The following is a 13,451-nucleotide window of genomic DNA, read 5'->3' on the forward strand; positions in this document are numbered from 1 at the left end:
ATGGGATGGGTTCTGGAGAGAAGCCAAGGCAAGGCACTATGTGGCAGGATAGATATCCCTGAAGAGGATAAGAAAAGACACTGTTGAAGGTGTAGGCTCAGATGAAGTCAAGGCCTCAGCATATTTGAGATGCCAGGGTTGTGGGTTGACCATCCAGGTGAAGAATAGAGCTGCTCTGAGTCTAGTAGACAAGCTGTGTGTGCTGTGGATGGCAGAGCTGGAGAAAAGGTTCTGCCCTCAAACTCTTTGGATCCCAGAAGATTGTGTGTTCTAGGCTGCAGACTGAACTATTTGTATCGTTGGAGTTTTAGTTTGCTTGTTCTTATTTCTACTTCCAGAGTATCCTCTTTTGGAGTAAGAAGTTATTTAACTTGGTTTTGATTTTATAAGAACCTACAGTTAAGAGACTTTGGGTATTTTAGAAACCTTTAAAGTCTTTAGAACCTTTAAAGTCTTTGAGATTTTTTAAAGACTTTAAAAGTAATGTTACGTTTTATATTGTGATAATAACATTAGATATTAGGGAATAAATAAAAAGATTATGATTTAATAGTGATGCACTTGTATGTTATGTCGGCAATGGGTCAGTTATGCTGGTTAGACTAGTTCATAAACTAGAATAACCTAGAAAAATGGAAATTGAAGAACTGGCTCCATTAGACTGGCTTTTGGCATGTCTACTATAAGGTATTTTCTTGAGTATTTATTGATGTAGTAGGGACATCCCCGGACTGGTTGTATACAACTATGTTGTCTAAGAAAGGAAGGTGATCATCTAGGTTATCTCACTCAATATAATCCTTCTAGTTCCATCTATTTACCTGCAAATCTCATTTTTATTTACAGCTGAGTAGTATTCTATAGTGTATATATACCACATTTCCATTATCCAGCCATCAGCTGAGGGACATTTAGAGTATTTGTTTCCTGGCTGTAGTGAGTAGAGCAGCAATGAACATGGCTGAGTAACTTTTGTTTAGTAGGATGTTGAATCCTTTGAGCATACACCCAGGATAGCTGGGCCATATAGAAATTTTTAAAATTTTTAGTTTTTTGAGACTTCTCCATACTGATTTCAGAGTTGCTATGCCAATTTGCATGCCCACCAACAGGGAATGAGTGTTCACCTCTCTCCACAGCCTCACTAGCATTTGTTGTCAATTACTTTGTTGGTCTTGGTCATTTCTACTGGGGTAAGATGAACTCTCAGTGTTATTTTATTTTGTATTTTCCTAATTGCTAAGAATAATGAATAATTTTGAGCTATTTTTATTTCTTTTATTAACTTTGTTTGGATTCCTAGTCCATTTTAAAATTGGTTGTGTGTGGTTTTTTTTTTTTTTTGAATCTTTGGTTTTCTGCTTGTTTGTTTGTATAGTCTGGATAATTAATTCTCTGTTAGATGTATATCTGGCAAAGACTCTCTTCCATTCTGTAGGTTTCTTCTTTACTCAGTTGATTATTTCCTTAGCTGTACAGATTTTTTTTTTTAGTTTTATGAGGCCCTAGGTGTCAATTTCTTGTCTTATCTTCTTGTCAAATGGAGTCCTGTTTAGAAAGTCCTTTCCCATACCTATATCCTATAGGATGCTACCTATATGTTCTGTCAGAATCAGTTCTTCAGGTTTCAACGTGAGGTCTTTGATTCACTTGGATCTAATTTTTGTAAAGGGTACTAGATATGGGTCTAATTTCATTTTTTCTGCATATGGAAATACAGTTTTCCTGACACCATTTGTTGAAGATGCCATCTTTTCTCCAGTGTATAAATACCTGCCTCTTTGTCATATATCAGGTAGCTGTAGTTATAAGTACTCATGTTTGGGTCTTCTATTTTATTACATTGGCCTACATATCTGTCTTGTACCAATCCCATATTGTCTTTATTACAATAACTACATAATATATCTTGAAGTCTAAAATAACAATTCTTCCAGTTCTCTTTTTCTGCTGAGATTGATTTGGCCACCAAAGACTTTCCTGGTTCCATATGAATTTTAGATTTTTTTCTGGTTTTGTGAAGAATGTTTTTGATATTTTTATTGGGATGATATTGAATCTATAAAGTGCTTTTGGTAGGATAGTCATGTAGCCCTTGTGTGTCTCTCAAGGGTTGAGGCTTGGGCGTTATTAGCAAACACACCAACCACACACTTAGGATAGACATAAGACCTGTATGACTCAAGCTGGATCTGACCTGAAAGCCTCTGCTTCTACAGTTTCAGAAAATATTATGCAAAATTTCCAAGGGAGGGAAACAATTGAACTGTCCTTCTCAGTTGTAAAACCTATGAACCACAGAAATGACCAGAATGGCAAGATATGCATAAAGATGCAAAAAGTAGCTCTCTTATATTGTTGGCAACCAACAGCTGTCTAATTGGACTTATGGCCCACTCAATAGGAGGGAAATCATGCCTGGTATTGGAATCTTAGCCAGGTTCCCAGGGCTAGTGAGGTCATGGTACCCACTTCTGCAAACACGGTGCTGGGGAGATATGTTTTCAGAGACACTGGCAAGGAGGCATGAATTTTCCCATGAGGTAAATGTATCTTGTGTTTGTGTTATTGGTTGTTATTCTTCTGTTCTGGACTATGTCTATATCCCAACAAGCTATAAAGGAGAGCTGAACAGCCACAGCAACTCCCATGGTCCCTGTCCCTTTTTATGTTCCTCCCCAGGTAATCTCTTGCTTCCAACAAGGCTCCTTATCAGTCACAACATCTATCCGGTGGCATGCTATACTTTCAGGAACACAGCCTCAGATGTGGCACAGAAAGCAGCCTGCCAACAGTGCATCAGAAGTGAGGTCTAGGATCCTAATTATACTTTGAAGAAATGAGTGGTTTGTTTGATGACTTCATTTTATAGATGGGGAACAGTTGCCTACTTATCTCAGATTTCTGTATCTACATGTTGGATGCACTAGCCATCAGTCAGGGTAACGACCCTTCTCAAAGCTTATTCTGCTGCTTAATGTCTTACATTGGTGATCCAAATCCTCAGTTACTGGGGAGTCTGTGGCCTAGGCAACTATTTTCAACTCTTTCCCACACAGTAAAATGGAAGTGAGAGCACTTCTAGTTCAGCTGAGGCTCGATGGAGATAGTCTGCAGGCAGAACTGGCCATGGTGCTAACGCTTGGAGCCAAGGGAATGAAGTCTACCACTGGGTTCATAGCCACTGCTTCAAGTTTGATGAAGCTTGTAGGCATAATGTGTTTGTGTACTGCGTATTATTCAAATGCAGATTTCTCTTCCTGTATTTCTTGTTTCAATCCGGAGATGGCATTGTAATGCTTAGGTCAATAATCACCCGCACTCCATCTTATTTGTGCAAATAATTCTCACCATTTACTCTGTGTTTTGTCAATAAATGTTGATCACCTGATGGTCGGGCAGAAGAATAGGGCAGGACTTCCATCATTCAGGGAAAGGAGAGAGAGAAAGGGAGGGAGATTCAGATATGCCACGAGGAGGACAGGGTCTAAGAATATACTGTGTGAAGAAACCATCTGAAGAAGAGAGAGCTAGAAGAATTTTAAATTGCAAGTATCATGGGGATGGGAGATAGCCAGATTAGTGTAGGAGGTCAATCATATAACTGCCCAAGTATCGAGGTGCAGCTTGAAATAAATCTTGGTTTCTCTGTGTGATTATCAGAGACTAGCTAAGGTAAAGAAATGCAGCCACCAGATTAATAAACTGTTTATACTTACATTAAAATAATTCATTTTACAGAGGCTTCTGAGGTTCTGGTGGTCAGGAAGAAGATTGTCTTCCTCACAGTTTCTGGGACTATAAGAAAGGATGATTAGCCAGGCAGGCACAAGCATTGACCTGGAGAAATAGGCTCTGTATCATCCCTTAAGACGCATGGGGACAACTTCCAGGATCTCAAGACATAAAAAGTTGCAGATCTCAAGTCCTTTGTATAAGTGTTGTAGTATTTGCTTATAACCTGTGCAATCCTTTTATATGTTTAAGCCATTCACATGACTATGCTAACCAGTGCAATGTAAGCTCTGTGTAATAGCTGTTGTGAGGTGTTGTTTAGGGGCAAATAACTAAAATCACCTCTCCACGTTCAGTATAGGCACTATAGTTGTGCGGCACAACAGCCATGGGACACTGCTCTGCATCCAAGTCTAGGTGAATGCAAGGGCAATGAACTCATGGGTACTAGGACAGTGTGTATATATATATATATATATATATATATATATATATATATATATAGCATGAAAAAATCATCCACAAATTAAGGATATCTTTTACCTTACTCAGGAAAAAAATGTGTTTTCTACAACAATGACCATTTCTTCCAGCTGAAGGCTCAGCCAACAGGTTTTCTAGTGCTGAGTGGCTTAAGACACAGAATCCTGAGTTTGAGTCCTCCCACAGACTACAGGAGGCCCCCGAAGCAAGTCTGCCAGGAAGGGTGGATCATCACATCTATATATTCACTGGCTTCTTGCAACAGAGTACTGATATCCACTCTGTAACTTCTCTTTCCAAGGTCTTGATTAAATCTGGTTGGGTGTCTTAGGGTAAAGGGAGGGGTCTGGAGCTTGGGCTTCTACCTGCCAATGGAAGATAATTCCAAAATCTTGGGAGATTTCTCTGTCATTTAAGAGGCCATGAGAGGTAAGATGCAGACCATGTATCCCTAGTCTTTCTTGCAGGAAGTTCTGCCTTGGGTGTTATCTTCTGATCAGGGCTGAATTCACATCCCTTGCTCTCAAAGTAGCAGTGACTTCTCCTTTAGCCTCAGCCCAAGAATACTCATAATGTGTTTACCCTCCAATCATTTACCTCTTCATCAGAGGAAGTGGAGCTGCTGGATCCATTTGAGACAGGCTCCAGGCTACATCGGGGTGATGAAGGTCAGTGGTCACTTAGATATTCAGGAGCAGACATGAATGTTGGCTGCTGATGATCAGAGGTTACTAGGTTACCAGCTCAGCTGCTGCAGGAACCAAGTCTCCCAAAAAGTGTCTCACTTCTCATGGGGATATGATGTCTTCTCATGAGGTCATAGTCTTTCCTGGGGACTAAGCTTTTCTTGAAGACATGGCCTCTCCTGAGAACACAGACTCTCCTGGGGATACACATCCTCTTGAGGATATAATTTTTCTTGAGGATGGTAAAGATATCCATGTAGCCAGCTTAGGAGAATGCTGGTTTCTAGTGGTGAGGTCTGTGTGGTCACAGTTCCCATGAAAATTATAAGCCCAGTTCAAGGGTGATTGCAGAATGAACTTGAGCCTGTGTGTACCTCTAGGGTGATTTTAGGCATGTTCAGGAGCTATTGGGAAGGCAGCCCATGATCAGCGTGACATCCTTTCTCCTAACATACACACCTTCTTTAAATAGAACTGAGTATTTCTTTCTAGTGGTGAGATGAACAGGGAGAGAAATTTATTTTAAAACCCTAATGTAGAATTTCTAAGGTAAGAAAATAATCAGAGATTATTTGGTAGCTTACTATCCCACTGAGCATTTTATACATATGCAGAGTTTATGATTTTAAAACAAGAAGGCAGCTGACCTAGAACTGGCAGTCTTTGCTTTATTATCAAATATTCTGACATTTGATTTTAAACTTGTGCCTGGCAGACCACCCAAATCTAATGGCTAGGAGACCCTACCAAGTCCAACACATTCACAGGGGTATCTGTATCCAGATACTGATGTCCTGACAGGAAAATAGTTGGTTTTCTAAGATTTGAACCTGGGGCTACTTGACCTAACATGACCTGGGTTCTCCTCAGTAGCTGTCTTCTGTACTCTAGGTAGGTGAAGGAGCTGGGAATTTAGCTCACTGGAAGTGTGGGACTTTCTATCTGTCCTCATGAACCTTCAGGGTTTACAATGTTTCTTTGGAGGATCTGCACCTGTCACAGAGAGATGCTGTAGGTAGGAGAGGACCAAGAAGCTCATTGATTGCTGTCATCTAAAAAATTGTGTCTATGCTGTGTGGAGCTCTTACTCTACCTCAGCAAGTAATTTATCTCAAGATAGGTTTTTATTTTTATTAAAGAAAAAATATTTTGATTTAAGATCCTAGAGGGATCAGGATAGGCTCTTAAAAAGGGAAGAGGGGACTCTGTAGACTGAGAGATAGAGATGACATTAGCTTGTACTTTCCCTGGATGGCTATCTTCATAGACTGCTTCTCAGTCCTTTCATTTTCTGGTTTGTATCAACTTCCAGCTCTAGGGTAGTATTTCTCAATGGAGGGGCTTTAAGAATCTGGAGAACCGTATCATATTCCTGGGCAGCCTTTCCCTCTTGTTTCTCCTTTGGCCTTGAAGAGAATTAATGGTTTGCTGCAAAGCATCAAGCCCAATGTGTGAAGCTTCTGTTAAAACAGGAGTATGCATGACTGATAACTCAGTCTGTCTTCACAGGGCAACTTCTTGATCACACTTGTGTGAGTGCAAGGTCAGCCATGGGCCCCTGTGGGTAACTGTGATTCAAGTTCTCTGCCACACCAGCCATGGAGTAGCTCCTTGCCTAGCCTTTTCAAGTTGTCAAACCCATCTTGTCCACAGCTGACATTACTCTGACTTCCCTAAATCTTTTCTTCTCACTACTATCTGGCATTAAACCTGGCACACAATGTGCCTGAAACACTATGAAATACAAGCCTTTTGATGCAAGGTAAAACAGAGACACCACAACATGGAGTGAGTATAACCTATACAGAAATGAGCCTTTGTCCCTGTGAGCAACTGCTGGAATCTGTCACCTGGTGAGCACTGGAACTGATGTCCAGAAACTCCCATCCTGACACATCCCTGTGCAATTCTGGATTGTCAGAGAAGCTCCCTGTGAATTCCTCCTTCCACTCCCAGGATTCCCAGCCTATTATTGGGCTGTTAGGGGTCAAGTGCCTTCATAGTGCTAGAGGGTTGATGGTGTGGTCTGTGCCATCAGCCATGTTAAGTATGAGGAACCATATTAGGGAGAGTGGCCTAGTGTGGAGGATTCTGAGAGGGGAAGGTATCAATAATTTTAGGAATATCAAAAAATATAGAAGAAATGTGTCTACTTGACACAAGTGCCAAACGCTCTCTTCAAAATTTAGCCAAAGTAATCCTTTTATATGAGAGCCAGGTGGGAAGGCATAACAGAGGTGGCTTCTTGTTCTCAAGTGAGTTATAATCATATAGGCAGCCCGGACACTATGCTGAAGCCCCAAGGACCCTAACATCTCTCCTCAAAGAGATTCCTAGCACTTCAATTTGATCTTATTATTTTTCCCTATGTAGTCAAGCCTATGGTTTTTGTGACATGTATTTACTTACCTTAATCTATTTTGAAACCAGTGTTGGCTACCCACATAACCTTCATGGGACAATATGACTACATGTGAGTGAGATACCCCCAAAACAAATCTGAGGAGAAAGTGTGATGCTGAGGCAAAGCTCAAGCTGTTTTAGACAAGAAGATCTGGGCTTTCCCCAGGCCTATGGCTAGTCTAGACTCAGGCTCTCAGCCACCAGAGCAGTATCAGGCATGAGCTCCATCTTGTGTAGTGAGTCCTAAATCTAATAACAGAGTGATGAACTCAGGGGTGTTTTGTAGGGTTGTTTCATATTGCTTTGTAGGGGGATTTTTTATTTTACTGATCTTTTACTTGTATATCGTGGTTTCCAATTTTGTGCTTTTCTGGATTGTCTGTCTGTCTGTCTGTCTGCCTCTGTGTGTTTCTTGAGCCTTTTCACTGCTTTTTTTTTTTTTTTAAAAGTCTGGTTTCTTTGCCTTTTGAATTTGCCTGTTTGGTTCTTTTTAAAAATAGGAAGAAGTTGAATCTGGGAGGAAATGGGAGAGGGAAACCACCATCTGAATATATTGTATGACTTTTCAATTTAAGGAAGACAAAAAAAGAGCTGGTCTTCTACACAGAATCATCTCTCAGATGTTTCTGTACTCCTTCACAAGGGACCTCAGCTTGGGCCGTGTGTGTGTGTGTGTGTGTGTGTATGCCCAGAGCCCAGATGCAATCTGTGCCATACTCAGGGTATCTATGATGTCACCATATTTGCCATAGTTTTATATTTCAAGGCATCTGTGAAGCAACTTAGTATCTAAAGTATTTGAAGTGTGTAAGCTGCAATTTAGAAGAATTACTCATTTTGACTTTGGCCCATCATTTCTATTGCCTTTTGCATTAAAAATATTTTGACGTTTTAATCCATTATTATAAATTTATGCTATTTGAAGAATCTCTGAAATGTTTAATTAAGAACAAAAATAGTTCTTCAAAACAGACAGAATGCGTGAGGGATCAGAAGCCATGCCTCACACAGGCAGGGTTTAATTATAGCCCCCTCAGAAGCACCGAATGGGCCTCAGGAGTTTTCCAGTGTCTCTGGAAATTCTCCCTGACTGTGACCTAGGAGAAATCAAGGAAAAGAGAGGTCTTGTTCTGCAAGGCCTTCTTACATCCCTGAGCTTCTTACATCCCTGTCACTCTTCATAACTGGGGAGAGCTCAGAATGCAGGCTCCCAGAGATCTTTGAACACACAAGAGGTGAAGGGGTGTGTGTGTGTGTGTGTGTGTGTGTGTGTGTGTGTGTCTTGCCCAGACCTCTTCTAGAGACCTGCACATGAGGCTAGGAAGAGAGTACTGAAGCAGCCTCAGGACACTGCTCAACACCTGCTATGTTCAGATATGAAGCAAAGTCCATTTGCAAGCTTACAGGGCAGACAATCCCACCTAGAAACAGGAATCTTCCCAACTGTACTCCCTCACAGAAGCCCTGAGACTCATGACTGCTTGATCTGTTTCCATGGCCCCTAATTAGGTGATCTTGTCTCACCAGACCGGCTTCAGAGGGATGGGGTTGAAGACATGACCATTATCTCTGCTCTGAATCAGAACTCGGGATACTCAGAAGAGGACTTAAGAACCATCTCTGCAAACTCAGAGTCTGTGCTGAGGTGATGCTCACTCCCAGAAGGCCAGTGTGAAACTTCCTAGAGACAACTCATCAAAATGCTTTAGGGCAGTTTAACATGCACTCTTGCCTTCTGTAAAAACATGTTTCAGATCTTATTCCACATGGATAGAGTCTTGAGCTTTCAAATGGGTTTTTGCCTATCTCTTTGTGCAGACAAGAAAGGAGCTTCTAAGAATGTAGCCCTCAGAGCTGCAGGCCAGAATACCCAGAATTTTGCTTTTCATGCTCCTACCAAAGGCCCTTGTGGGATTTGGGTCCATATTTGTGGGGGTCCAGTATTATAAAAGGGTAAAATGATAAGCATAATTTGGCATCAACATGACCCCGAGGATGGTGCCATTAACAGATGGGACAGAAACAGCCATTTCAGGGATTTGGTAAATGAGGAGGAAGCAGGGCAGTCTGAGAATTTGGTCCTCTAGTCACACATGCAGGATACAGGTGACCTAGGGCGGGAACATTTCTGCTTCAGTAGTCTCTCTGCACCTTGACTTCAGGTGCATCCTAAGTAGCTGCTTTTTGTCTGCATTCTCCAGGATTGTGAGCCTGACTCAGCTTAGTGAACCTCTTAAGGTTGGTCTACAGGATATGTGGGTGGGGTTCAGCAACATGAAATTCAGTATACTCTGTAATTACCAAGTTCAGATCACACAATTGTCCTGTGTGCTCAGCAGCCATTCTAGGGGGATGGGTACCACCCACGGCTTCACCAATAATCAGCCACAGAGAACACGGGATACACTTGTCACAGAGAAACTAAAGGTGGTGATTACACACAACAGAACAGGCAGGCAGCACCACAGTGTCACCACAGTGTCACTGGCCAGAAAAGAAACCTGTTTTCTCTGGGACTTTGTCACATGAGACCAAACAATAGAATCAGATCATCAGAGTGTGCAGCACAGGAGACAGAGAGGACATAGGTCCCTTGTTCCTACATCTGACCAGGGATTTGTGTATGGACTCCTGGGTGGGTTAGTGGGTCAAAAGTGAGCTGGCATCTATTCGTATGCAAGGAATCTTGGTCTTTAACGCTGGTTCATCTCTCAGCTTTGTTTCACTATGCAGGATGTTACGTAGAACCCTCTCCATGGTGTTCTGAGTGTGCTAGTGGGCTGGAATCCCAGCCAACATCTCAGTCCAGTAATGGATCTGAAGAGTCCTATACTGCTATCATCCAGGAATGCTACCCTCAACTAGTGGAGCATGGTCACAACATGGCGCTTTCTTTCCTTGAGTTTCATAATCTCTTGGCTTTGAATTATAAACCTCAATGAAGAAAGGAAAGCAATTAGTCTGGGGCAAGGGGCAAGTGGGTCAACCCCCAGAAGCAGTGCTGCTGTCACGGATGGTGAGAAGACACCGTGATAGGCAGGAGGAGACTTGAGGCATGAAGTGACTGCTCTGTGGCTGTGTGGAAGAATCTGTGCTTGGTTGTTTTGAGTCTCTGGAGAGTCTTCCCTACATTCAGTATCTTACTGAGCAATCGCATGTTTGTATGTAACTGAATGTGGGTTTGTAAGGAGTTCAAGCCCTCCTTGTGGTGAGAAGGTGCCTCAGGCTGAGTAGGCTGAGACAGTGGTCAAGCGCAAAGGAAGTTGCTTCAAGGATACTCTAGGCTGCCAGACAGGGATGAGTTAGGAATGTCCAGATCACCAACTGTTACATACTTAGTGAAAGATCTACTCATGATGTGGTATTCTATCTTAGAAATGGTTAGGTGAGTGCTGTAGCCATGGCTGGAGAGACTCTTGGCAGTTGCCCTGAGTGGCCTGAGGTAAGACACTAGCAACTACGAAGAGACCCAGCTTCAGAACGTACGAAGATGTCTTGGCATTGGACTTGTGTACTGAGGGATCAGTACACAAGATAATGGCAAAACTATAAATGGGATGAAGAGATCCAGATGGCATGAAGGACTTGTTGCTCAGGGGACCCCCGAAATGCTAACTTGTGGCAGGTATAACCCACTTACGGGAGTCTCTCCCATCCAGACACGCTGACAGGTAAGGAAAGCCTTCCTTTCTGGGCCTCCTAAATCATGCAGAATCAGCAAATCCCCAAAGCCACAGCATGTTGGAGACCAAGTGTGAATCAAGACGCTGTAGCGCTACAGAGGTAAGGAGACCTGTAGACAATGTTCTCTGTTTACAGTGTCCATGAGTGGAGCTGTGTAGCCAATCTGGCACCTACCTTACTCTCATCCTCGGGGTCATTGTAGCCACATGCATCTATGAAGTCCGGGAATGTCTCCGACCACCCATCACTAGTGCAGTTTTTGCTTATGTTTCCTGGAAAGTAAATTTCAGATGTTTGGTCCTTGAAAACTAGCCTCACAACCAAGATTGATACAACAAGCCGAAGCCCTAATCAGCAAGTGACTGAGGCTGTCCAGAAGTCTTTCCTTAATTGCTCTGCACAGCTTCCTTTCTTCCTGAGACCTGCCTCCAGGGCCTAGGGGACATGAGTGGACACACTGTATCACGGAATGGTAAAAGCAGGATGAGAACAGATCACGGTTGGTAAAGCCTCAGAGCTGGTATTCTGAAGCTGAATGACAACCCTAAGCATATTCTGATGTCTGTGTCTATCAGAGTGCTGGTGGCCAGGCTCAATGCTCTGGAGCAACCTCTCTTTTATCCTTTAGTTTTTAACTCTTGCCCCCTCTCCATTTGGCCTGTCCCTCACCCTTCAATGCTTAAGAAGCAGCGTAGAACAGTTTCCACTTGGCTATCAGTCGGAGGAAAACACATGATTGAGATATAAATACTAAGAAATATAGAAGTTTTGTTATTTTAAAATCCTACCATTTATTCCTAAATAATCTCAAATTTATCAAAAAAAAATGAAGCATTCGCTCTATTTACAAAGAATGTGGCAGGTGACCACATAAAGCAGAAAGAGAATGAAGCTCTGGACAGACCTGGTGGGAAAGGGACTGACAAGGGCATTAGTCATTTCAACTGACCTGATTCTTATTTGAGATGCCCAAACTAAGACACATGTCCTTGTCGTCTGTGGATCTTCTGTCCCTTGACCAAACTACTCATGGGACTCACAGATAAAGGATGTTTTACAAAGGTCTTCCTTTATGGTCCTGGAGGCTGGGTAATTTTTGAGCTTGATCAGGAGATAGGCTTTCTGACCCAAAGGCCCTGCAATTTTTTTCTATATGGTGATGGCCACCTGTTCACCAGAAGTGAGCAGGCACCAAGCACTGAGAGCTCATCTCCTGTCTGACAATGTACGTTAGCAGTTCCTGCCAGGCTAGGGATCCTGAGATCAGCACTATTGGGCAGAAGCAACTCCATAGTCTTTGAAGGACTTGAGGTCCCAGTCTCCCATCACCTTCCCTGGGGACCTACTGGTATCCCTCCTGAGGCCTCTGACTCAGGCCACACCTGACCCATTGGCAATCGGAGTGGCTTGCCTCTTTGCACTCATGGCCTAGCCCCTGAGGGAGATGTTGGTGACTGAACTGGATGAGACCTTTTAGAGGTCAGAATATTGAGAATGGTTGAGACTCTCTAACATGGCCGTGAATGACAAAGAGGTAGGTTAGGGGCCCAGGTTGCCAGTAGGAGACCAAGTCCCCAACAACATTATCATGCTTACAGCTTTCCCCCTCAGTATCTGCCCAGATAAAACTATTTTCCAGTTCTCCAAAGCACTGCACTTTTCTTGTTCTGGCTCTGTCTTCTAATCTGTATTTTGCTACACAGATTCCTCTGTGTTATGAAAACCTGGGACCCTGAGGCATGCGTAAAGAACAATGTAGGACAGAGGCATGGATGGCACCAAATTCTCTAAACTCTAAGCAACCGCAAATTAGTCTGTAAGAGCATATTTTGTGCAGTGTCCCAAATTCTCTCCCTAACCCTTACAACCTTATGGTAATCTCTCTTGGGTTTACAGTCACCTTCTTTCCCTTTCCTCCCACCCTATCTTCAGTATCATGCATGCAAATTTTTCCTGCTTTGTCACTTGAGAGTTTATCGTCCAGTCTTTCCCTCTGTATCTGCCCTGCTTGCCTATACAGGCTCCAGAGGTTGAGGTATTTCTGCTTCCTTAAAGAAGAAGTCACCCAACATGGGCTGATGTTCTCTGGCTCCCTTAGAACTAGGGAGTAAGCACATGGCTACCAAAGAAGCAAGATCCAGCTTGCTTCTTTGGGGAAAAACTGACCCCCCACCCCCAGATGAAAACATCCATGAGCCCAGGAATCAATGCAAATACCTGGTCTGCTGTAGAAATTGCTGAACACTTTGGGGCAGGGCACCGTGACAGTTTCCCCAATGTCTGCAGGGCGCCAGCATGTGATGTTGTCCCAGACGCCGCTACAGGCTAGATGGAGAGGCAAAGAATTAGGTGCAAATCATGGGCCATGAGAACGAATTGCTTAGTCGGGTGGCAGGAGAATTAGCAAAACAGTCCGCAAGAAGAGTACTGCTTATTAGACAGTCTTTTGCCCAAGCTTTT

At 42.8% G+C, this 13,451-nt stretch overlaps 1 protein-coding gene across 1 annotated transcript in view; it reads right to left on the minus strand.

Moving 5' to 3' along the window:
- Positions 1–13,451, minus strand: part of Vipr2 (vasoactive intestinal peptide receptor 2) — a 68,722-nt gene that overhangs the window by 39,159 nt on the left and 16,112 nt on the right. The window contains exons 3-4 of the mRNA XM_028773198.1: positions 13,209–13,316; positions 11,166–11,263 (exon numbers count right to left, since the gene is read on the minus strand). Of these exons, the coding sequence (XP_028629031.1) occupies positions 11,166–11,263; positions 13,209–13,316 (206 nt within the window). The remainder of the gene's footprint in view (positions 1–11,165; positions 11,264–13,208; positions 13,317–13,451) is intronic.

Source organism: Grammomys surdaster, unplaced genomic scaffold (assembly GCF_004785775.1).
Source record: "Grammomys surdaster isolate TR1022 unplaced genomic scaffold, NIH_TR_1.0 223, whole genome shotgun sequence".
Lineage (NCBI taxonomy): Eukaryota > Metazoa > Chordata > Mammalia > Rodentia > Muridae > Grammomys > Grammomys surdaster.